The following is a 24,277-nucleotide window of genomic DNA, read 5'->3' as shown; positions in this document are numbered from 1 at the left end:
TCAACAGTCCAAGAGCTCCGAAGATTTTTGGGCATGCTTAACTTCTACAGACGTTTTATTCCAAATGCTGCTCAAATCCAAGCTCCACTTCATGCATATCCATGTGGCAACAAGAAAAATGATAACACATCTATCAATTGGACGGCCGAACTAGAAAATGCTTTTCAATCCTGTAAAGAAGCTCTAGCCAACTCAACTCTCCTAGCACATCCAGATACTGACGCTCCATTGGCAATCATGACAGATGCATCCGATACTGCTGCAGGTGCAGTTGTTCAACAGCTTGTCTCTAACTATTGGCAACCTCTTGGCTTCTTCTCAAAAAAGTTTTCACCTACACAAAGGAAATATAGTGCCTATGACCGAGAGCTGCTAAGTGCTTACATGGCAATCAAGCATTTCCAGCATATGGTGGAAGGAAGAAAGTTCGTTCTCTACACTGACCACAAACCTCTTACTTTCGCTTTTCAACAAAAGCCAGAGAAATCAAGCCCTCGTCAACTCAGACATTTGGATTTCATCGGACAGTTTACAACTGATATAGTTCACATCAGCGGCAAAGACAACGTAATCGCTGATGCTTTATCCAGACTTAACGCCATTTCTTCACCATCCTCAATTGATTACAACGATGTGTCTCATAAACAACAAACCGATGAAGAACTCAAGAACCTCCTCAACTCTACTTCTTCGTCTCTACAGTTGAAACAAATCACTCTACCAGATACAAATCACCAAACCTTTTGTGATATTTCAACAGGCAAAGCACGACCATACATTCCATCAGATCTGCGACGTCAAGTTTTCAATACAATCCACAACATGTCACATCCCAGTGTTAAGAAAACTACCCAGATGATAAAAGAACGATACATATGGCCTGACTTGAAGAAGGATTGTCGCAAATGGTCTCAAACGTGCCTAAGCTGCCAAAAAAGCAAGATTCAACATCATATCCGATCTCCAATTTCAAATTTTTCACCTCCCGAAGAAAGATTTCATCATGTTCATCTTGATCTTATTGGACCCTTACCATACTCAGCCGGAAACTCGTATGCCCTAACATGTATTGATCGTTTCACAAGATGGCCAGAAGTTATTCCTATACCAGACATCACCGCCGAAACAGTGGCAACGGCATTTCTTTCTGGATGGATTTCCAGGTTTGGAATCCCTAAAGAAATCGTGACGGACCAAGGAAGACAGTTTGAATCCTCTCTTTTCAATGAACTGTCAAAACTTCTGGGCATCAAGAGACACCGTTCATCGCCTTATCATCCCCAGGCAAATGGAATGATAGAACGATTCCACCGGACTCTGAAGGCAGCAATCAAATGCCATGAAACAGAAGATTGGGTTGCCAAACTCCCAATTGTTCTGCTCGGCCTAAGATCATCCCTGCAAGAAGACTTTAAAGCAACTTTAGCTGAACTTGTCTATGGAACAACATTGAGACTCCCAGGCGATATGTTTATTGCAACTGACTCTTCATCAAGCCATGATTTTCTCAACAAATTTCGAGATATTATGCAAAATATTAAGCCTATTCAACCGGAACGTCATGGTTCAACCAAAATTTTCATCGATAAGAACCTTCAACATTCAACTCATGTTTTTGTTCGTAACGATGCGGTCAAAAAACCACTACAACAACCTTATGATGGCCCATATCTAGTGAAATCAAAAACAAACAAATACTTCACACTAGAAATCAAAGGACATCAGAAAAACATCTCCATTGATCGCCTTAAACCAGCATTTCTTTTAAATGATCAACACCAAATCGAAGAAAGAAATCTAACACCTACTCCACCTCAGATACCAACCACTCAGACTACAAGAAGCGGTAGACGTGTCCATATTCCAGACAGATATCGTTGTCACTAGAGGGCGAGTACTGTGGCGATTAATGAAATTCATAAAATCCACTTAGTTTTAAAATCATTTTCAAATATTATTTTACTTTAAGAACAAATTTTATATTAATCACCTATTCTGTGCAAAGTTTGTTTATCGAATGTAAACAAACTTTTTGATATAAATAGTGCTTAAAAAATAAAATTAAATCAGTTCTATTAAAGAATTCAAAGAAGTAGTTTCTATTCATCCGAAGCTACTACAGAAGTGCAACACATAGTTCTACTGGACATACACCATCGGAAGTCCTATTTGGCTCAACAATACGCCTGCCAAGTGAAATAAAATTTGGAAGTGTTCCAAATGAGCCACATGAAATGGATGAGTACGTAGATAACCTGAAAGGAACACTGGCTGACATTCACCAACGGACAAGGACATTTATAAAAGCGTCTAGTGACAGGATGAAAACAAGATATGATGCACGAGCGACAGCAACAGGGTTTCAAGAAGGAGAACTTGTGTGGTTTTACAATCCCCACCGACAAAAGGGACTATCACCGAAGCTACAACAAAACTGGGAAGGCCCTTACACAGTAATAACCAGAATTAACGACGTAGTTTACCGTGTACAAAGAGGGGTAAGAGGCAAACTAAAGGTAGTTCATTGTGACCGTTTACATCGTTATAATGGTGAAAGAAGCAATGGAGTTGTTCGGGGCGAACAATCCTAAGAGGGGGACAATGTAACGATGAATTACTGAACTACTTTTAAGATAAAGTCTGAACACACTACCTACTACTGCAAAGGTAGAAATGTGAACAGACCTTTAGTAATTAAGAAAATATTCCACTGAACACATCTAAAAATATCCCACTGAACACATCTAAAAATATCCCACTGAACACATCTAAAAATATCCCACTGAACACATCTAAAAATATCCCACTAGACTGGAAGTATGAAGTGCCCCTTCCTGGAAAGGAAGTTTCGAGAGGCAGGGACGAGAGCCTTCGAGGACGTTCTCGAGTCTCGAGATTCCGGTATAAAAGGGCAACGTAGACACCGACCGGATACAGTTTAATCTTGAAAGTGAAAGAGTACAGTACAAAGTAAAATAAAGTGTTGCGAATTGTTAGTAGTAAATAAAGTGATTTAAAAGTGTGTTTGTTTGAGCGAATAATAAATGTAAATTGAGTTGAAATAAAAAGTGTTCTTATTTGAACGGAAATATAAGTGGAAATTAAATAAGTTTTATTGTGAACCCGGAATAAAACATTACAATATGTTTAAATAGCCACATCCATACTTGAACCGAACCCGACTAACAATTTTGCTTCTATAAAGCTTTACAGGTGTTATAGTTGCTTTTGTAAAGCTTTATAGAAGCAAAATTGTTTGTAGGGAAGTTGACCCGCAGCTAATCCGCCGAAATTGGCGAGTTAAATTCCTGAACCACGGTTGATCCATGTTTGTACAACTGGCACTTAGGGCCAGTTGTACAAACGTGGTTCATCCTCGGATCAACGTTTGAACTCGGTTCAACTCATTTGCAGTGTTGTACAATCGAGGTTCAGGTCTTAACCCACTGCTGAACCACGATCAGAAGTTATCCACCAATATTGGTGGGCTAGCAGTGGTTCAGTCATGGATCAGAGGATTTTTAGTAGAAAAAATGTTGCTTTCTCACTTTAATCTGAATTTTTTGACAGTTCGGCTAATAGGTGGTGGAAATGAACGTGGTTCTCCCAAATGATTGAGGTGTTTTTTTTATTTGTTTTTCCATGTTTTTGTGATGCTAAATAATAAATAAAATAATAACACAGCTTTTACCAGCTTAATTTATTTTTTTAATACTTTATTAGTTTTTTTTTCTTATAAATATATATAATTTTCTGCCCAAAAAAAAAAAACAAAAATAAATAAACAATATAAACAGGCAACCAAGAATCCTCATCGTCCTGATTATTCCACTAATGAATGCATAATCCGGCCGCCATTAGATTAGAAGGGGCAAAACAACTAGTTTCACTAATATTATGCTTTATTTTTGTGTATTTTTATTGACAATTGCAATTAATAGATGAGGTTTTAGTTAAATTAAGAAGACGAAACATTTTCACGCATTTGTGCTTTATAAAATAAGGACAACTGACAGTGACATTAGGTATATATTGTAAAGTTTTATTCCGGGTTCACAATAAAACTTATTTAATTTCCACTTATATTTCCGTTCAAATAAGAACACTTTTTATTTCAACTCAATTTACTTTTATTATTCGCTCAAACAAACACACTTTTAAATCATTTTATTTACTACTAACAATTCGCAACACTTTATTTCACTTTGTACTGTACTCTTTCACTTTCAAGATTAAACTCTCTCCGGTCGGTGTCTACGCTGCCCTTTTATACCGGAATCTCGAGACTCGAGAACGTCCTCGAAGGCTCTCGTCCCTGTCTCTCGAAACTTCCTTTCCAGGAGGGGCATTTCATACTTCCAGTCTAGTGGGATATTTTCAGATGTGTTCAGTGGGATATTTTGAGATGTGTTCAGTGGGATATTTTCTTAATTACTAAAGGTCCGTTCAAATTTCTACCTTTGCAGTAGTAGGTAGTGTGTTCAGACTTCTATCTTAAAAGTAGTTCAGTAATTCATCGTTACAATATATTAGACTGGGCCAAAAAAAAATATTTTTTTTTTGAAAGTTACTTCGAAAATCTTGTTCAGGATGATGAAAAAAAAATTTGGTGAAAATTTGAGCCGTTAAAAAAAATTTTAAGAGGTCTATCATCGGTTTTTTTTTATTTTTATACTTGATATGATGTTTTACACCAGAACTGCTAGACGATCAGAGTAAAAAAAAAATTTGTTCATTTTTTCTTATATAAAATTAAATTTCCTACATTAAAGATCTTATTGAAAATTTTCGTCAGACGAGCCGAATTCGAGTAATTAAGCTTTTTAAATCGAATTGTTTTTTCAATTTAACTGTTTCACTTTGGAATTTTGTGATGAGCAAATAAGTGAATAGAAAAATAAAACCACGACAGATTCTTATAGGTAATTTAATTCTCTACAAAAAAGGTCTCTAAGTAATTTTCATTCAATTGAGTTCTAAAGAAGTTATTCACGATTTAAATCGAGAAAAAAATTAAAAAATCAATTTTCAATTTCAAAATTTTCTAATTCACTGAAAATTCAATATTTTCAAATTAGCAAGATTTTTTCTTGTAGGGACTTAAACGTTCTATAAAAAGTTCCTTGGCAGCAAATTTATTGCTTCAATACTTTATGAGCTTTTAAAATAAGGAAAGCCTTATTTTAAAAGCTTTTTTTTATTTCCAAAAGTTCCGAATTTTGGTTCAGATTGTTTGCATTCATTCAGAAATTCAGAGTTTTTTTTGAAACTGGAAACATTCACACATTTTCCTTATAAATAATTATAATTATAAATATAACTTTCAAATAGTTAGAGTAAGGGCCTGCGTTTGTTAAACGGGCCCATTTTCTTTTTTTGAAATCTGTAATTTGTGCTTGTTTTTTACATGTTCTTTATGTATTTATATTTTGTAACTATGGGATAGCTGAGGGCCCGGGTGGCAATCGCCAAGTCAGTTATATGGCCAGTCCGACCCTGATATAAGGTAGTTGTTTTTCGGGGCTTGTCCGAAAATTTTGAAACATTTCTGAGTCTTGAACAGGGTCAGAATTTGTTATTGTAGCAATATCCATTGGAGTATTATTATTATTAGATTGGCGAGATTGCATGCTTGAATCATTTTGCGATCCATTTGACTGTCTAGTTTGACCACTTCTAGATGCGTTTTGGGAATTCGAACTCGAATTTTCGTTTTGGGAGTAATTATTATTACTTCTGTTATTATCAGAGATACACAAAGGAGATGGGAAACTTTCGTACGTTTTACCCCCCAAAACCCATTTGTTTATTTCGTGTTGTTGTAATCTCTTTTGTATTCGTGAATAAATGTGAAAAACACACATAGTGTAGCCACGGTGTTTTTCCGCACACCTAAGCAAAAATGTCAATTTTTCACACATACTTCGCCAAAAATGTATATTTTTTCACGCATACTTATCCAAAAATGTCTAAAGCAGCTTGTAGGCAAACCGCGTATGACGTCAGAAGTTTCTCATCTCTTTTGGGTATCTCTGGTTATTATGATTGTTATTATTTCTATTATCATTATTTCTTTTATTATAATTTGGATTTCTAGAACTGTTGTTCCCATTGTAAGAATTATTTCTGGTATTTTGTGGGGATTGAGCATCATTAAAATATGTATTTGTTATTCCGCTAAATTTAAGATAATTATTAGAATCTATAATAGTATACGCGTCTTGCATTACTCTAGGGTTTCTGTTTATTATTATACCTCGTATTGGTTCAGGTAAATTATTTTTAAAAACTTCTAGTACTATTCTTTTATTCGTTGTTGCTTGTTCCTCTGTCATTACACCTCTTAGTAGGTATACATTGTTTAACTTTACTAGCAATTCATTTAGTTTATTATAAAATTCCTCTATTGTTTTATCACAACGACAGAGGGAAATTTGATCTAATATTACTTCAATCGGTTCAGACTCACCGTGAGTTCTAATTAAGATGTCTTTTAACTCTGGCCAAGTCTCTACGTGACCTTGAGCTATTATAGTTTCACGAGCTTTTCTGATAACCTTGTCATGAATGCGACCTAAGATAATTTTTTTAAAGACCACGTTAAGTGTGTTAATAATTGGGATCAATGTTTCGATCCGATTAATAAAACTGTAAAGATCTGCTTTACTACCGTCGAACGGCCTAATGTTTGTTATATTCTTCAAAATGAAGTTAAACTTCTCAATTTCGCTTAAATCTTCCATTTCCGTTTATTAAATAATTCTATTTTTTTTTTTATCGAATTATTTTCTTCAACTTATGTGATTACTAAACTATGTATTACTTAACTAATCACCGATATTCAAACTTAAATAATAATTTTAGAATGTAGAGGAAAAAATAAATACCATAACAAAAATATGTTAAAGCATTTTTATGTTGTTTTCTGGATGCACACTGCACAGGCTGGAATCAAATTGCTGTCTTCTAACTGGAATAATGCACTAGCTAGGTTAAAGCTGCTGTCTTCTTACTGGAATGCACGAGCTTGCATGAATTTTTTTCTTCACAACACCCACAGTATCTATAGTTTTTTTTTCTTCACAACATACACAATTAATTTTTTTTCTTATTGTTTACCGATATTCGTTGCAATGAGTTTTTTTCTTCACAATACCCACAGTATGTATGTTTTTTTTTTCGTATAAAATAAATGACTATTTATTTTTTTTTGTTCACCGATATTTGTTGCACATTTATTTCCTCTTTGAAATAAAATTTCTTGATCGATATTCGTTGCGAATTTATTTCGTCTTTGAAATAAAATTTGTCTGCTGATTTTCGTTGAGCATTTATTTCATCTTTGAAATAAGTTTTCTTTACCGATGTTCGTTCCGATTTTATTTCATCTTTGAAATAAAATTTTCTTTACCGATATTCGTTGCGATTTTATTTCATCTTTGAAATAAAATTTTCGTTTCCGATATTCGGTTGTTTACCGACTGCGCCAGATATAAATAAAAGGAGAGGTAGACCTTTTTAGTTCGAGTAATGTTTAAAAACTGCCGAAGCTTTTATTATTCAAAATTGAAATTTGTTCTTAAAATGCTATGTTTATACATTCTTTGGTTTCAAGTTGCAATGTGGGATTTTAGTTTTGCTTCGTTTCTCACGATTGCAACTTTGCCATGTTTGCAAATATTTATATTTGATTATTTTATTACATTGAAATGAGAGTGGAGTTGTTTACTGTAACTATATTCTATGTTCGATTTAACCGAAGTTTTTAGGAATTTATTTTATTATTAAACCAGAGCGGTGTTATAAAAATATTTTTAATAAATGCATTTGCATTCATTATACAAAAAAAATTGTTTTTAAGTTCTCTACTTGATTCTAAATTATGAGGGACGAAACGACAGCGTTGCGTTTTTCCCAAGATTTTTCTTAAAAAAGAAACGTTTTTAAATCGTTAGGCATTTCAAAATACGCGATGTTTTAGACAAATTTAATTAACTTTTATGCTGCTATCTAATGTAAACAAAAAAATCTCATTTTCAACTTGGAAGAACCTAGCCGAAGTAAAGCCTGGTACGCAGCTCGCGCTAAATTTTAGCTCCCATACAAATTATCGAAAATTTTTAGCCGAGGTAAAATGAGTCCCATACAAATTATCGATAACTTGTATGGGAATTTTATCTCGGCTAAAATTTAGCTCGAACAGCGTACCAAGCTTAAGAGTGAAACACCTTGTAACTCGACTATTTAATTTAGAAAAAATTTTTACACATACATACATATAAGGTCTTTTAGTGTACTGTCTAAAACAGAAATATTTCTATTTTGTGGTTGTATTTCTGCCCTTATTATTCAAATAAAAACGCCATTTTTATTTTTAATTTGCCAATATATTTCGAGGTTCATACCTCATCTTCAGGGCTAAAAATATTTATTTTATAAGCGTTTTTAATATATAATTATAAACATATACAATAAAAAATAATTTACCTATTATAAAACTATTTTTGTTATAATATACAAATTATTTCTTCGGCTACAACATTTAACAAAATAGTTTTATAATAGGTAAATTATTTTTTATTGTATATGTTTATAATTATATATTTAAAACGCTTATTAAATAAATATTTTTAGCCCTGAAGATGAGGTATGAACCTCGAAATATATTGGCAAATTAAAAATAAAAATGGAGTTTTTATTTGAATAATAAGGGAAGAAATACAACCACAAAATAATAATATTAGGGGTATTCACGATCTGGTGCAACAGGCCTAGTAAAAATGTAAAATTTTATTTTTTTACAATAGATCGTGAACGCCCTATATACTAGGTATATCTATAGTAAATATTGAAGCATGAATGATGTTTTTTTTCCTCCACCGTTGCTTCTTCTTTTTTTCCATTTTTTATAATTTAATTCTTTGTTTTGTTCGGGTTAATTAATTTTCACTAACTATTTTACATCAAAAGAAACTAAATTACGGGACATGAGTGCGACAACCATTATAAACAGAATAAAAAAGACAAACGTTTATCATGGGCGACGTTACGGTGAGCTGCCATCTGTCAAAAATAATTTTACTCCATTGTATTTTTTATTTTGCAATAGGGTTAGGGTATAGCAAAAGTGCAAGACCATTGTAAAATTTCAATCTATATATTTTGTTGTTGTAGTGTTGTAAGATTTTACACTTTTGCACTTTTGCAATGATACTAGACCAGTTGCATCGGATCGTGAATACCCCTATTATAATTCAGCAAAACAAAATATAAAATATAGAAATATTTCTACTTTGTTCAATATTTTTAACTCAATTCCTGTTTGTGTATTCTAGAACTTTGTAGTTTAAAGATTTCAAATGTTTTTTAAGGTTCTCAAACTGTAATATGGCAAAAAACTTTGACGAGACCGCAGTGATAGAGTTACGTGAAGCAAAAAACGGACAACCACGTTAACGATTATCGTTTTGTCAATTTTATGAATTCAAAAATTACGGAACGACTTCCCAGTTTAAACCTGAAAACATCACGACAAACAAAGTCGATGACAACAAAGAATTCTTTTTACTCTAGTTTAATATTAAAACAAAAACACATCTCAGTCTTTCTTTACTCATGAAATAAAATGTCCAGGCTGGAATTTGATTTGATTAGATGCGTATTGTTATTTAACTCAGAACTCGATGACAATGCTTTACAGGAAGTTATCTATCGAAGTTAAAGATTCTGTTTTATTTAAAATCTGTTTTATTTAAAATTTTGATTTTTTTAAATTTTTACTGGTTCCCCGATTTTCCCCGATTTTTGATGTGGTAATCTCCCGATTTCAAAAAATATTTTATGGCAACACTGAATTTAAGCACCTGTAATTAAGAGAGAACAAAACATGATAAAATTTTCGGTGTTTTAGAACGACCTGAAAGCAGTGGCGTAGATAGGGGGGGGATCAGGGGGATATATCCCCCCCCATTGGGATCGATATAAACAGTCATGAATAAATATGTTGAAGAAGTGCACTTTGAAAAAAAAACGCTATGGATTTCGAGCTCTTGATTAGCTTAAAGGTTATAAATATGGTTTACCAACTTTCGTTGCCATTAAGTCGGTGTTTCAAAGAGTGAATTTAGACTTGGTCCAAGCAATGGAGCTCGCTAAAGATTTAAGGGATCAACTAAAAATTAAACGGGCAGACTCATTTTCGAAAGTTTTTTGTATATGGGAAAAATTAGCTGAAATCCTTGACATAGGCGTTAAACATAAGAGAATAGTGAAGCGACAAAAGAATCGTTCGAACCCTTCGGTTCAAAGTACAGTAAAGAATATTTTCGTGTTACTGTTTTCAATCTTTTTCTCGATTTCTATGTAATGGGCCTTGGAGAAAAATGTACAAACCATGAAAACACACTAGAAGGGTTTTCGGTTCCTTCTAAGGATTCTTCGTCTGAAATAGACAAAGCAGCTAAAAAATTTAATGAAACTGTTGAGTTTTACCAAAAACTAGACCACATAAAATTGAACAAAAACAATAAGATTTCCTTATAGTTTTCATCCAAGAAGGAAATATTATTTAAACAATCGGGATTTCCTAACTGTTTTACCGACTTCCAAAAAGGAGGAGTTATTCAATTCGTCTGTACTTTTTTTTGTGTTTGTCACCTCATAACTTTGGACCGAGTGAACCAGTTTTGATAATTCTTTTTGTAGGTATTGAAAAGCTGGTGCCTGTTCAGTACTATTAGAAAAACCATAAAACCCAGTTTTGATCCATGGAAGTCGGTTTTGTTTTTTTAATAAAAAAAATACGATCATGTACGGGATCACCTATTCCAACTTACTATAGAAATATTAGTCACAATTTTTGTTCTAGTGCCAAGTTGGAAAAAATATGAAATTTTTACAAAAAAATTTTGAAAGAAAAATACTTCCTCTATGAACTCATTGAAAGCGCTCGAAAGCTGCACCGAAAAAAGTTGTTATGGTATTTATATTTTATTAAAGATATTAGCTACACTGCTGGTTTCTACGTCAACTACCGAAAGAACTTTCTCCAATTTAAAGAGAATAAAAACAATACAAAGAAGCATTATTAAAACATAAACAAAAATTTGCGAACTAGATCTATCCCCCCCCTTAGCAAAAAGCTATCTACGCCACTGCCTGAAAGATATCGGTTTGTTTCTTAGTTAGACTAAAATTTTTATTTTTTTATTTCTATTTTGGATTGAGATTGAATCAAACTACGGAGTAAAGGTATTTTGAAAAACTAAAAATTTATTTTTCATAGAAAAAAATTAATCGAAACTAAAGCTATTTTTCCTTATCTTACAATGTTTGAACATGTGTTACTTCTGCAATTATTAATAAAATTCATCGAAATAAAAAGAAATAAGTACCTCAACTCAAATACTAACACTATAGGTGTGTTTTTTATTACAACCGGTCTTAACTAGGACAAAAAAAAAGCAGTCTGGGCTAAGCAATTTACATGTTAAATACAACAACACCTTAGCCCCTTGGGCTAAGTTGTTTAGCCCGGAGATTTCTCTGGGCTTAACTTTTTGAAGAGTTTTAAATCTGTACTACCAAACTAATTTTTTCATAAATTGTTTAGAATTTGTTTAAAAACGTGAAAACTCACGTTTGGAAGGATAAAATGTATTAACATAGTTTTGCCAGCATACATTTTTATATCTCTTTGTAAAACATACATGAAAAATATAAGAAAATGACGAAAGCGAAAAATATGACAACTCTAAATATTTGTTGTGTCTGCTGTTTTCGGAACATTCAATATACAGTGCTGCCAAGACTTCAGGCTAAGCCCTGAGGCATTTTTTTTGTCCAGTTAAGACCGGTGGTAATAAAAAACACACCTATTGATTAGTTTAAGAAATATATATTAAGTTTTAAGGTCTTAAACAACAAAAAAATGTTAAAAAGTCATATTTTCTTAACTTTTTTTTAAAAAAAGTGGTTTAATTTCTTTGTTTTTCAAAGTATAATTTTATTTTATTTTATTTAAAAGCTTAGCTTATTGACTATGGAGTAAAACTATATTTTGTTTGAAAATATTGTTTTGTAACCCTACAGTCGCTTTTTAAGTAGTCCCAAAAACAATAAGCTGTACTTAGAAACCAAAATTTTTACCTTTTTTGTTATATGTTTTTTATTTTTTTTTCATTATATTTTCTATCGATAGGTGTGTTTTTTATTACCACCGGTCTTAACTGGACAAAAAAAACGCCTCGGGGCTTAACCTGAAATCTTGGCAGCACTGTATATTGAATGTTCCGAAAACAGCAGACACAACAAAAATTTAGAGTTGTCATATTTTTCGCTTTCGTCATTTTCTTGTATTTTTCATGTATGTTTTACAAAGAGATACAAAAATGTATGCTAGCAAAACTATTTTAATACATTTTGTCCTTCCAAACGTGAGTTTTCACGTTTTTAAACAAATTCTAAACAATTTATGAAAAAATTAGTTTGGTAGCACAGATTTAAAACTGTTCAAAAAGTTAAGCCCAGAGAAATCTCCGGGCTAAACAACTAAGCCCACGGGGCTAAAGTGTTGTTGTATTTAACATGTAAATTGCTTAGCCCCGACTGCGTTTTTTTTGTGCAGTTAAGACCGGTGGTAATAAAAAACACACCTGATATAAAGTTAGAAAACAAGAATTGCTACAATAGTTTTCTTACTATTAATTTTTGACAAATAGTCTACTTTTCATTTTTTTCCTCAGAAATTCATGGAATGCGTATGTATTGAAATTTGTAGTTCAAACAAATTCCGCTGGCGCTAGTTGTATCTCTCACATTATTATCTTCTATTTTGTTTCTAAAAGATCTCTCGCACTCGGTCTATCGAGTGTTGTTTGGTGATATATAGAAAAATATGGACTTAGGTATCTACATACATTGTTATTGTTTGTAAACAGGGTTTTTCCATAAAAAAGGATGGCGACAGGCAAGCTGCAAAGTGTTGTTGTATTTTTTTTTTTGCGAAAATGAGAAAAGAGAATAATGTATCTCTCGCACGGTCGCAATAGGTATCTGGTATCTGGTGTTGCATGGTATCCCTTCAAGCAAACAAGTCCGACGCGGTCCGAATCCGCTCCGCCTCGGGCGGAGCTGAGTCCGGCTTCAGCTCAGAAACGGGTCCGAAGGCGGCTCAAATTAGTATGGAAATTATAATCACCGCGGAGCCGATTTTGTAAGTATTGGTTTTTTCACCACGATTTCTCCTTCGACTTTGTGTTCATACACAAAAAGTTGCAAGTGTGTGAGTGTAACCCCGCTTTTCTCGGAGTCGAAATATGGGCATGAAATCGCATTTTTCGCGGGACAAAATTGTTTTCATGGAATATGTTCGGGGGGTTGTCCTTAAAGCCCCAACCCATAGAATCCGTTGCGTCCGTTCCGTCAATCCATCCGTTGAAGTTGAAGGATGGGACAGAAAGGGGTGACCCATAGCATACAGGGCCCAACCCATAGAATCCGTCGCGTGCGTTACGTCGAAGTTTTCAACTGACAACCCGATAAAATACACACGTTCTTATGAGAATCGACCCATACATGATGGACTCAACTAATGCGTTTTATGGGTCGGTTCTCATAAGAACGTGTATATTTTATAAAGCTGTCAGTTAAATCCGTCGACGTAAAGGATGCGACGGATTGTATGGGTTGGGCCCTTACGTCATACGACGGATTGCTTTTTGACAGCTCACTTCAAATTCCTAGTTGTGTTCGATTTTTTTTCGCTGAATGTGCACTAAGGAAGTTCTGAAACAATTTTTAAGTATTATCGTTGCTCTTTTTTTGTTCTGAAATTCCCTGGTGTGCACTCTAAAACAGAAAATTGAACAGATCTATTGTTGACAACCAATGTCAAAGCATACGACGGATGGAAAAGTAGAAAGTTGGGCAACTTCTTCCGTCGAATCCGTCCGTCTCCGTCCGATCCGACGCTTATGGGTCGCTTTCCATAAGAACGTGTGTATTTTATCGAGCTGTCAGTTGAAAACTTCGACGGAACGGACGCAACGGATTCTATGGGTTGGGCCCTTTATCATAAAAGTCAATTTGTTGGGATGATTGGAGATTGGGAACAGCCGCCATCTTGGAAAAGAGATTGGTATCGTTTTTATTGAATAGCTCCATCGTTATTCATTTTAACAAAAAATGACAAAGGTAAGACTTATTAACAATAAAATTATCTAAAAAATGATATACAAAACAATTCCGAGAGTTGATTAAAAAAAAATTTATAGTTGGTTAAAGTGCGGGTTTGTGTCGCAAGGTTGGGGCAAAATGACATTTTTTCATATATCTGACGAACTTTTGATTTTTCTAGGTAATTCTTCAAGAATGAATTATAGTAGGTACTAGTCAAAAGTGAGAAAAAAGCAAGTTTTTTGCTATTAGGCCTAATCAAAATATAAGTACGTAGTTTTGTACCAATGCTCGTCTTAATATCAAATTCAAAAGTCTGAAAACTCTAATTTTGTGCTTTATACGGTTTTCGGGGGGTTAAATAACGTTAATTTTCCAGTTATGTGAATGAGCTAAATTTACATTATTTCAAATTATAAATATAAAAACTGATGCTCTGTCATTTTTCCTAAGTCTGAACACCCCAATCTTGAGGATTTTACCAATAGAACTCAAGATATATCCCGTTTATGCGATTATGTTTTAGAGAATTTTGTGTTTAAATTTTTGTTTGTGTAGGTATTTGAATTGAAAACCCCGGTATGGTATTTAAATAAATTGCACGACTGGGGTCGCACGAACTTGCTCTTATGCTTAAAGTAACTATAATGTTAAAGCTTTTTATTCAAGAAATTTAAAATTTAATATTTTGAAGAAATTTCATAAGTAGTATAAAAAAAATTAAATCTGTTTTTTAAAATTAATTAAACTCCGTTTTAAATTATCTTAAAAATAAAAACAAATATGCCATTTTATTTCTTGTATAAAAAGGTATTTTTAGAAAAAAAATTTCATAAATTGTAGGAGCCGTTTTTTAAAAAAATAATTTTTTATATATACAAAATTTTTAACATTTTTCAAAAAAAAAGTTGGTATGCCATTTTGAAGAAATAATTAATTTACACATATAAACTAAATTTCAAAATTTTTCATTGATCCGTTTTCAAAAAATTGATTTTTCAAAAAAAAATTTTGAAATATTTTTAAAAAAACCAAAATTGCATTTTTTGTAAATTTTCTTAAAGTTTAATATTATCTTTACTTAAACACTTTTGTATAAAAATTTTCATTTAAATCGGGTTAATATTGTACGAGATATTCAGAAACGAAAAAAACCGTTCTATGACAGGTACCGTTAATAACGGTACAAAAAATATTTTTTTTTATTTCAAAAGTTGGCTGTTATGTGTAGTACTACACACAAAAATTTTAATCAAAATCGTTAGAGCCGTTTTTGAAAAAAATTAACTTTTCTATTTCCGTTATATGGCAGGTACCGTTAGTTTTGGTCATAAAAAAAAAATTCAATTTCCCCTCTAGGGAATCACCAAAAACTGCTAACTACCAAGTTTGAAGAAAATCACTTTACTCGTTTAGGCTGCAGCTCCAGATAGAGGCAGACACACAGACAGACAGACAGACAGAATTGCCGGACCCACTTTTTTGGCATAGTAATGTCATGTAAAATTGTTATCTCGAGTTCGATTTTTTTTACGAATCCTAAACTTGCCCTATAGTACCTATATCGCAAGTAAAAAAGCTTATATCTTGAGTTCTACTAGCCGCATCGCCAAAATTGAGGTGTCCAAATTTAGTTAAAAAATGAGGTGTCCAAATTTAGGAAAAAAATTGAGGTGTCCAAATTTAGGAAAAATGACGGAGCATCAGTTTTTATATTTATAATTTGAAATAATGTAAATTTAGCTCATTCAAATTAACAGGAAAATTTACGTTATTTAACCCCCCCGAAAACCGTATAAAGCACAAAATTAGAGTTGTCAGACCTTTGAATTTGATGTTAAGACGAGCATGGGTACAAAACTACGTACTCATATTTTGGTTATACCTCTACTCCCAAAATTTGCTAGGCCTAATAGCAAAAAAATTGCTTTTTTCTCACTTTTGACAAGTACATAGAGAATTTCGAAGTTAGATTACTTCTACAATATGATGGTTACAATAACGATTGTGGGCTCATTTCATAGATAATTATAAGTACTATAATTCATTCTTGAAGAATTACCTAGAAAAATCAAAAGTTCGTCAGATATATGAAAAAATGTCATTTTGCCCCAACCTTGCGACACAAACCCGCACTTTAACCAACTATAAAATTTTATTTAATCAACTCTCGGAATTGTTTTGTATATAATTTTTTAGATAATTTTATTGTTAATAAGTCTTACCTTTGTCATTTTTTGTTAAAATGAATAACAATGGAGCTATTCAATTAAAACGATACCAATCTCTTTTCCAAGATGACGGCTGTTCCCAACCTCCAATCATCCCAACAAATTGACTTTTATGATAAGGACAACCCCCGAACAGATTCCATGAAAAAAATGTCGTCCCGCGAAAAATGCGATTTGATTTAGGTACTAATTTCCCTGGGCTATAGGATAAACGAGTTTTTTGTATTCTTGTTTTTTAAAAACTGGTTTTTTTATCTCTTTCATAAATTTATGGTGTTGCATGTTAGGTATATAAAGGTAAGGTACTACTGTTAGTTCGCACTTTTTTGTGCTTCTGAGTAACTATGTGGATATTTATTTTTCTATGAACAAAAAATTTGGAAAGGCAGAGGCGGTTTGTAATGTAATTCGTATTATAATACAAAAATAAAATTTTCGAATTCGATTATGGATGAAATTATCTTTTTCTATGAAATCGCCCAACAACTGTTCCGCTGTTCAATTACTTCATTTGGAGTTTTTTGCTTTTTTAGTTGTAGTTTTTTTTTTTGGTTGAGATAGGTATAAACGTTGCTCAAAAGAAAAAAAGAAGATTAGAGTCAATGTGGGTAAATGTAAACAATTTCATGTCTTTTTTTTCTTTCGACTTTAGATTTTTATATGTTTTCACGGAACAACTTGAATGGTATCTTCAAATGCAAATATGAAATGATGGCAATTCTTCTTTATAAATATAAACAAATATTTCCCAAATTGTTTACATTACTGTCAAATATGGCATGTTTACAAATACCCCACCATGTTTGTGTTTTTTTACAAATTCGGGGTAAATGTAAACGGTGGTTTAAAATTTAGAAATTCCTCTTTATCATATGGATAACAACTTGAAAAACGTTCAAGAAGGTACTTGACATAAACTTTTTCAAATTCCAATAAAAGTTTTTGTTTTCTTCCTTTGAATCTTTATATAGGCGCCCAATATGCATCCTGAGCAGCTCCGAACGTCAATTTTTTTTGTTTTTTTACGTCAAAGACCGATTTTGCAACATCATCCACTGAAAATGATGGTGTTGGCTACTTTAAAATGTGACTCCGCGGCACTTTAGCAATAGTAATTAACTTAAAATACGTTATTTTTATTAAAACCAATAATTTCAGCAAAAATATATGTTTATATTTACCCCCAGAATACGTTGTTTACATTTACCCATTATGAAAAATATTCTGGGGTAAATGTAAACACATGCAAATCGACATAAATGTCCTGTATTTTAAAATTTGCTTGTATCACATAGAATCTACATCAAAATTAAAAACAAAAAAGTATTTGCAAATTATACTGACTTAATTGAATCTGCAAAAATATTTAATTTTTCTGAAAGACTAACGACTTGTTTGGCACTTTAAAAAATTATCTTTCACGGAAAATACGCTCGTCGAATGAATTCTCTCTTGACAGCAATGAGCTTGACGTATATGTTAAAAAATACATGTGTCCGCGATTTGTACTTATGTATGCATCAAAGAGATTTAACTGAAGCTTGTTATGAGCCATGTTTTCATTTACCCCTGTTTACATTTACCCACATTGACCCTAAACTTCCTTCCTAATGCTGGGCTCACTAATTTTTTTCATTGAAAATTAACGGAAGTATGGCCATTTGAATCTATATTTTTAATTTTACTCAAGTACCTACGCCTACCAAGTGATGTAAGTATACAAATTATGGATTTAGACAACCGTTTGGTTAAAAAAATATATTTTTTAGGGCTTTATTTTTTATATATTATTTATTAATTACACTGTGATAGTTCAAAAAACCGACAGAGGGCTCACATATCTGAACACGATGGCGTACTTAGTTTTTCTGGATTAGGTCAAATAAGAAAGATTTTTGCGTTTGAAATTTTGTTTGTACATGCCAAAACTGAGGGTATAAAACACCATATATTTTCCAAGTTTTGATTTTTTATCGCAGAAAAATGACGGAAAATCTATTTTTTTGGAACTTATACATAAAAGAAGTTATTTGAAAAAAAAAAAAATAAAATGCACGACTGGGTCGCACGAACTTGCTCTTGGAGTTAAAGTTGCTAATTTTTAAGACTTTTTAAATAGAAATTTGGAAAAAAAAATAAAATTGGTTTAAAAAAAAAAATAAAATAAAATCTGAAATTAAATTGCCCTCCAAAACAAGTATGCAGTTTTGATTAATATATTAACGTGCATTTTTAGAAAAAAAATTCAAAATCGTTAGAGCCGTTTTTAAAAAAAACAATTTTTCATAAATAATTTTTTGGAAAAAGTTTTAAAATAAAATTGTAATGCCATTTTGTAGAATTCACTAATAAACATCTAAAACCAAAATTTCAAAAAATTTAATGTCCCGTTTTCGAAAATTTGATTTTTCAAAAAAAAAATTTCAAAATTTTTTTAAAAATCCAAAAATTATTTTTTTGGAAATTTTATTTTTGGTTTATATTTAAATTATATAAATACTTCTTCACAAAAAGTTTCGTTGAAATCGAATATGAAATTTCGGAGATATTCGAATTTGAAAAAAAACGGTTCTATGGCAGGTACCGTTAATAATGATTTTCAAAAAAAAAATTTTTTCATTGAAATATAGACCTTAGCTTAAAACTAACATTTGAAAATCGAGCCGTTTTCAAGATATTTCAATTTGACTAAAATCGGTATATGACAAGTACCGTTATTTTTGGTCCAAAAAAATTAATTCCAAAAACCCCTCTGCAGAGTCGCCAAATAACGCTACATACCAAGTTTGACATTAATCGGTCCATCCGTTTAGGCTGTAGCTCCTTATACAGACAGACTGACAGACTGACAGAGAAACAGACTGACAGACTGACAGACAGACAGACAGACGGACTTCCGGGACCCACTTTTTTGGCATTGTCTACCATCGTAATGTCATGGAAAAATGTTATCTCAACTTTTTTTTTGTACGAATGCATAACTTGATATATAGTACCTATATCGCAAGTAAAAATTGTCCATAACATTTTAAATCATTATCTTGTCTTTCACTCTTTCTTACATTTTTTAACTATAAAGGTACAAATGTATGCGAAAACTCAACATTTTTTTTGTACACACCTTTTATGTGTTAGTACTCTGGAAATATTATTATATACAGAGTAGATATTTAATTTAAAAATCAGGCATGGTATCAACATTTGTATTTAATTTTTTTTAAGTTCAAAAACTCATTTTTTTTCAATTTGTTTTAAAATTAAAACATATTTACTATTAGTTTACTATGCAGATGCATTATATGAGCTTACATACACAACACATAATATAATTTGTCACAGTCCATCTTTAACTTAAGGGGTTTTTTCACTTAAACGAACCCCGTTTAACTGAAGAAAATATTTAAAGATCAGAAAAGTGTTTCAGATAAACGGGTTTTTCTCTTAAGAGGGTTTCTCTTAAGCGGGTTTTTATGTAATATCAAATTTTGTTGGTAGTAGACTGTTTCTTTTTTTTTTAATGGAATCAATTCGCAATAATCACACTCGTATGGTATATCTTCATCGGTTTCCATCACAGCACATGCTTTGTGGGACCATTTGGTACCTACATATAAGGACATTTAAAGCATCAGCCTTTTGATTTGGATTTTTAAAGCAGCTGCAAGCAGAACAATTATCACTTACAGTTATTTGGTGCCTGTCGCTTATCTGTTTTGACTCCTTTAACGTTCATCTATTTTTATTTATTTTTTTAGCTACTTGAGCCCATTGGCGTTTTTCCCCCTTCCGATCTTACCTGATATTCTAGTTTTTCTTAGGGTTCAAACCTTAAGGATTCATTCTTTCACAAAAAATACTCTTGAATATCCAACTTTCATTATAAAGAATAAGTTAGAAACTTTAACTATCTCACTGCAACATACTTTTAACATAAACGGTAATGATTTGATGAAAAATCACAAAAGTTGCCGTAACTTTTCGGCGTTTTATTCGACAGATTTTTTTTCAAATAACTTCTTTTACGAATAATACTTCCGAAAATATAGATTTTCCATCATTTTTAATCGATAAAAAATCAAAAATTGGAAAATATTTGGTGTTTTATACCCTCAGTTTTGGCATGTGCAAACAAAATTTCAAACCTAAAAATCTTTCTTATGCCCGTCGTACACCTAGCGCTCAACGCATTCAACGCAAATTTAAAACCTTAAATTCTAATTGATGGTGCTTTCAATTATATTCAAACAACGAGTTTTAGACAGTTGGAGATAGCTGCTAAACGAATTAATTAAAAGTATATGTATAGTGGTGTCGTTTTTTTATAATTAATTTGTTAAATTCGCGTGGAGTGCGTTGAACGCTAGGTGTACGACGGGCATTATTTGACCTTATCCAGAAAAACTAAGTACGCCATCGTGTTCAGCATACTCGAATTATCTTTAGTAGATATGAGAGCCCTCTATCGGAAAAAAAGTTCCATTTTCGAACACAGTGTTATTATCAACGTTAACGGTCACAATACCGGAGCTTCAGAGGATTTCTTAAAGACTAATTTATACAATTCATAATATTATCTACTGAAGCTAAGGAAGCGTATCGAAATGTGTGGGCGAAGCGATTGATGCCCAATTGATTGTTTATACTTTTGCTGAATTGCAAAAGGTGTTATGTTGCAGTTGCAACGAAGAAAGAATAATACAAGGTGTGTTTTTTATTACCACCGGTCTTAACTGGACAAAAAAAAACGCAGTCGGGGCTAAGCAATTTACATGTTAAATACAACAACACTTTAGCCCCTTGGGCTTAGTTGTTTAGCCCGGAGAATTCTTTGGGCTTAACTTTTTGAAGAGTTTTAAATCGGTGCTACCAAACCATAAATTGTTTAGAATTTGTTTAGAAACGTCAAAACTGACGTTTGAAATGGTAAAATAAAATTAAAAAAAAAAAATTAAAAAAAAGAATTTAATTTTTTTAAACTGAAAACAAAATCTCAAGTTTTTTCAGAGCCCCTCCACAACGCATAAGTCAATAACAATCCTGTAAACTCATCAAAAAAATATCTATATTTAATATTTGGTAAGTATAAGCCTCCTACACATAATAGCCAAGGTTCTGGAGCAAGCCAAATACCATGAAAAATCAGCAATATTACCAGGTTTTCAAAAATTATTTTTAATTCAGGGATATTTAATACGTATTTTTTTTTATTATTTATTCAAAAATTACTATTCTTAAGCTTTAAAATGCAGTTTCAAACAAAAAGATATCTTTAGTAGACGCAAAGCTATAATAACATGAGAATGACTTTCTGCAAAAGTTCGAATGCGGGTAGCGGGGAAACCACACAAACATCAACAATTGTGAGTAAAAGTTTTTATTTAAATAAAATTTAAACTATAATTATTGTATTTTTCTAGACACCCCAAAGAGACACATCGACATCGGAACTCTTATCACATATACATCAAAACTTGCCACCGACACCTACACCAACTGAAGTCACATCATCAACAACTATTGCTGCAGCCACAGCTGCAGCCGCTGCAGCATCAGTAGCAGAAGCTTGTTCTTACTATGATTATCGCTACCCACCGCTAAGAGACACATGATTATCCCTAGACACCCCACTATGATTATCGCTAGACAACCCCAAAGAGACACATCGACATCGGAACTCTTATCACATATACATCAAAACTTGCCACCGACACCTACACCAACTGAAGTCACATCATCAACAACTATTGCTGCAGCCACAGCTGCAGCCGCTGCAGCAGCAGAAGCTTGTTTTTACTATGATTCTCGCTACCCACGTCGGTTCAATGAAGTTTCCTCAACATCTCCTGCAAGCTCAACAAGTGGGACCGCATTTAATGGTCGTTCTTACGATGGATATCGCTACAATGCGATTCGCATTCGCCCAAATGTTTTCGGAAATATTGTCGGGCCACCTAGGCTTGCTCCTTATCAGCCACGAACTCCAAGACTACGTACTGTTTCAACACCAGATTTTCCAATGCCTATCAAAGCATATCGGGGTATCTATCAACGCGATCGTTTTCACGAAGATGTTCCTCCTTATGCATATCCAGACCCAGTTGCTCCGGACATGTTTCCACGAGTTCAGTTTGGGGATACTCTGAACCTCAATGCCTTCGAGGTCCAGCTTCATCGACAACAACAGCATCGCATCCAAATGCTGCTGTTCCAGCACATGAAAATAATAATATACCACCAGAACCAACAGCAGCACCCTCAGCTCCTCAGTTGCCACCTGAATCAACTTTTGAAATAAGTTCTGAACAACAACAGCAACAACCACCACCACCACCGCGACGTGCAAACATTTGCTCACCGCCAGCTGCACATTCAACAGAGAGTACCAATTATCCGCCATATTTTGTGCGTGATGTAAGTCAAATGCGAGTACAGCGCCGTTATCCAACATTTAGTGCAGGAACAACACATCATCGACCTCATCAAGTAGGAGCTCCACCACCCTATCTTGTTCATCATAATCTTTGGTGTCGCCAACAAACCATGCAAGAAATACATCGCCGACACCTGACTCCAACTCCGATAGATTTATCATCGAATCGGAGTTTGCCTAGTTATCGATCTCGACAGATTCAAAATATATGTCCATGTGTTCACAGTAGAACAGGGCCGGTTCCGGTAAGTTGAAAAAAAAAGATTCTCTCTTTTTGTTGTATTTAGTTATTTATTGAGTTAATTTTTCAGGCATATCAAATGGTCAGTTTGTCAATTTCATTTGAACCCCCACCGACAACACAACCCAGATAAAGGCATGTACCTGCTGTACATCATCATGATTCATCATTATACTTTGCCTACACCTGTACGTTTGGAAATCGATTTGAGAGCACCATTGATAAGCTTAAGATCAATCGAAGATATCGGATCTAGAATTGTATTTGGTCCAACTACAATACGAATCCCCGACGATCGGGATTGCGTTTTAAAAGTGTGGACACCAGAACTACGTGAAATGTGTATTTGAAATCCATCACTTGTACCCTACGGCGATCGACTACTTGGCAAGAGGGTTCGTGACTCAATATCTTATAGAATAGGAAAACCTTTGGTTAAAGTTTATTAAATGTAATTTATTCAATTTAAAGTTTGTTTGGTTTTATAAACGAAATTTAAGGATTACTTGTTGATTCCAACTTTGTTGAAGAGCTTGTCCTTGGCTATTTGCGCCATGAGACCGTGAATCAGTTCAATAAAGGCACAACTGGAATCTCTAGTTGCTTTAGTTGGTTTATTTTCTGTTCGCTTTTCATTTATATCACCACCTGAAAACAGATTAAGAGCGAGGTTAGAGAAGCAAAGGAAAAAAATAATAAAAATGATTTTTATTTTTAAGCGGAGTGATTGAATATAATTCAATTAAAAAGTTCAAGTGACCTCAAACCTCAACTCTATATTAGGGCTGTAAAAGTAACGACAAAATGAGTACCCGCATGTATACGTTACTTTTGATACTAGTACCCGTATCAATAATATCGTTACTCGTTACTTTCGTATATTTCGTATGCTTCGTGTGTTTCGTATGTTTCGCATGTTTCGTATGTTTCGTTACTTTCGTTATTTTCGCATGCTTCGTACTTTTCGTATATTTCATGTATTTTATACGTTTCGTATGTTTGGTATTTTAAGTATGTTTCGTACGTTGGTATATGAGTGAAAAAAAAATTTTTTTTGAAAAAAACCAAAAACAATTTGTATAACCTAAGCTACATTTTAAAGCCATAAACATTAATTTAAGTTGCGGCGTTCTCATGTTATAAGAGTTTGAAGGAAGCTATACTGATTTTTTTTCGATTTTTTTTAATCAAACGTGGAAA

The 24,277-nt window shown here is 32.9% G+C and overlaps 1 protein-coding gene across 1 annotated transcript; it reads left to right on the top strand.

The window, feature by feature from the left end:
• The first annotated feature begins 22,035 nt into the window (after positions 1–22,035).
• Positions 22,036–23,887, top strand: LOC129908822 (uncharacterized). Its single transcript, XM_055985629.1, has 3 exons — positions 22,036–22,311; positions 22,362–23,081; positions 23,148–23,887. Exons 1-3 carry the CDS (start codon positions 22,036–22,038, stop codon positions 23,208–23,210), a joined length of 1,059 nt encoding a protein of 352 aa, XP_055841604.1. The 3' UTR covers positions 23,211–23,887.
• The last annotated feature ends 390 nt before the right edge of the window (positions 23,888–24,277 follow it).

This window comes from Episyrphus balteatus, chromosome 1, assembly GCF_945859705.1.
Source record: "Episyrphus balteatus chromosome 1, idEpiBalt1.1, whole genome shotgun sequence".
Classification (NCBI taxonomy): Eukaryota; Metazoa; Arthropoda; class Insecta; order Diptera; family Syrphidae; genus Episyrphus; species Episyrphus balteatus.
Note: the sequence above shows the minus strand (reverse complement) of the source record. Positions and strands in the feature narration are given on the sequence as shown.

Coding starts and splice junctions, on each gene's coding strand:
- LOC129908822 (XM_055985629.1), top strand. CDS start 22,036: ATGATTATCGCTAGACAACCCCAAAGAGACACATCGACATCGGAACTC. Junction 22,312..22,361: donor ACGATGGATATCGCTACAAT/GCGATTCGCATT, acceptor CGGGCCACCTAG/GCTTGCTCCTTATCAGCCAC. Junction 23,082..23,147: donor GTAGAACAGGGCCGGTTCCG/GTAAGTTGAAAA, acceptor TTAATTTTTCAG/GCATATCAAATGGTCAGTTT.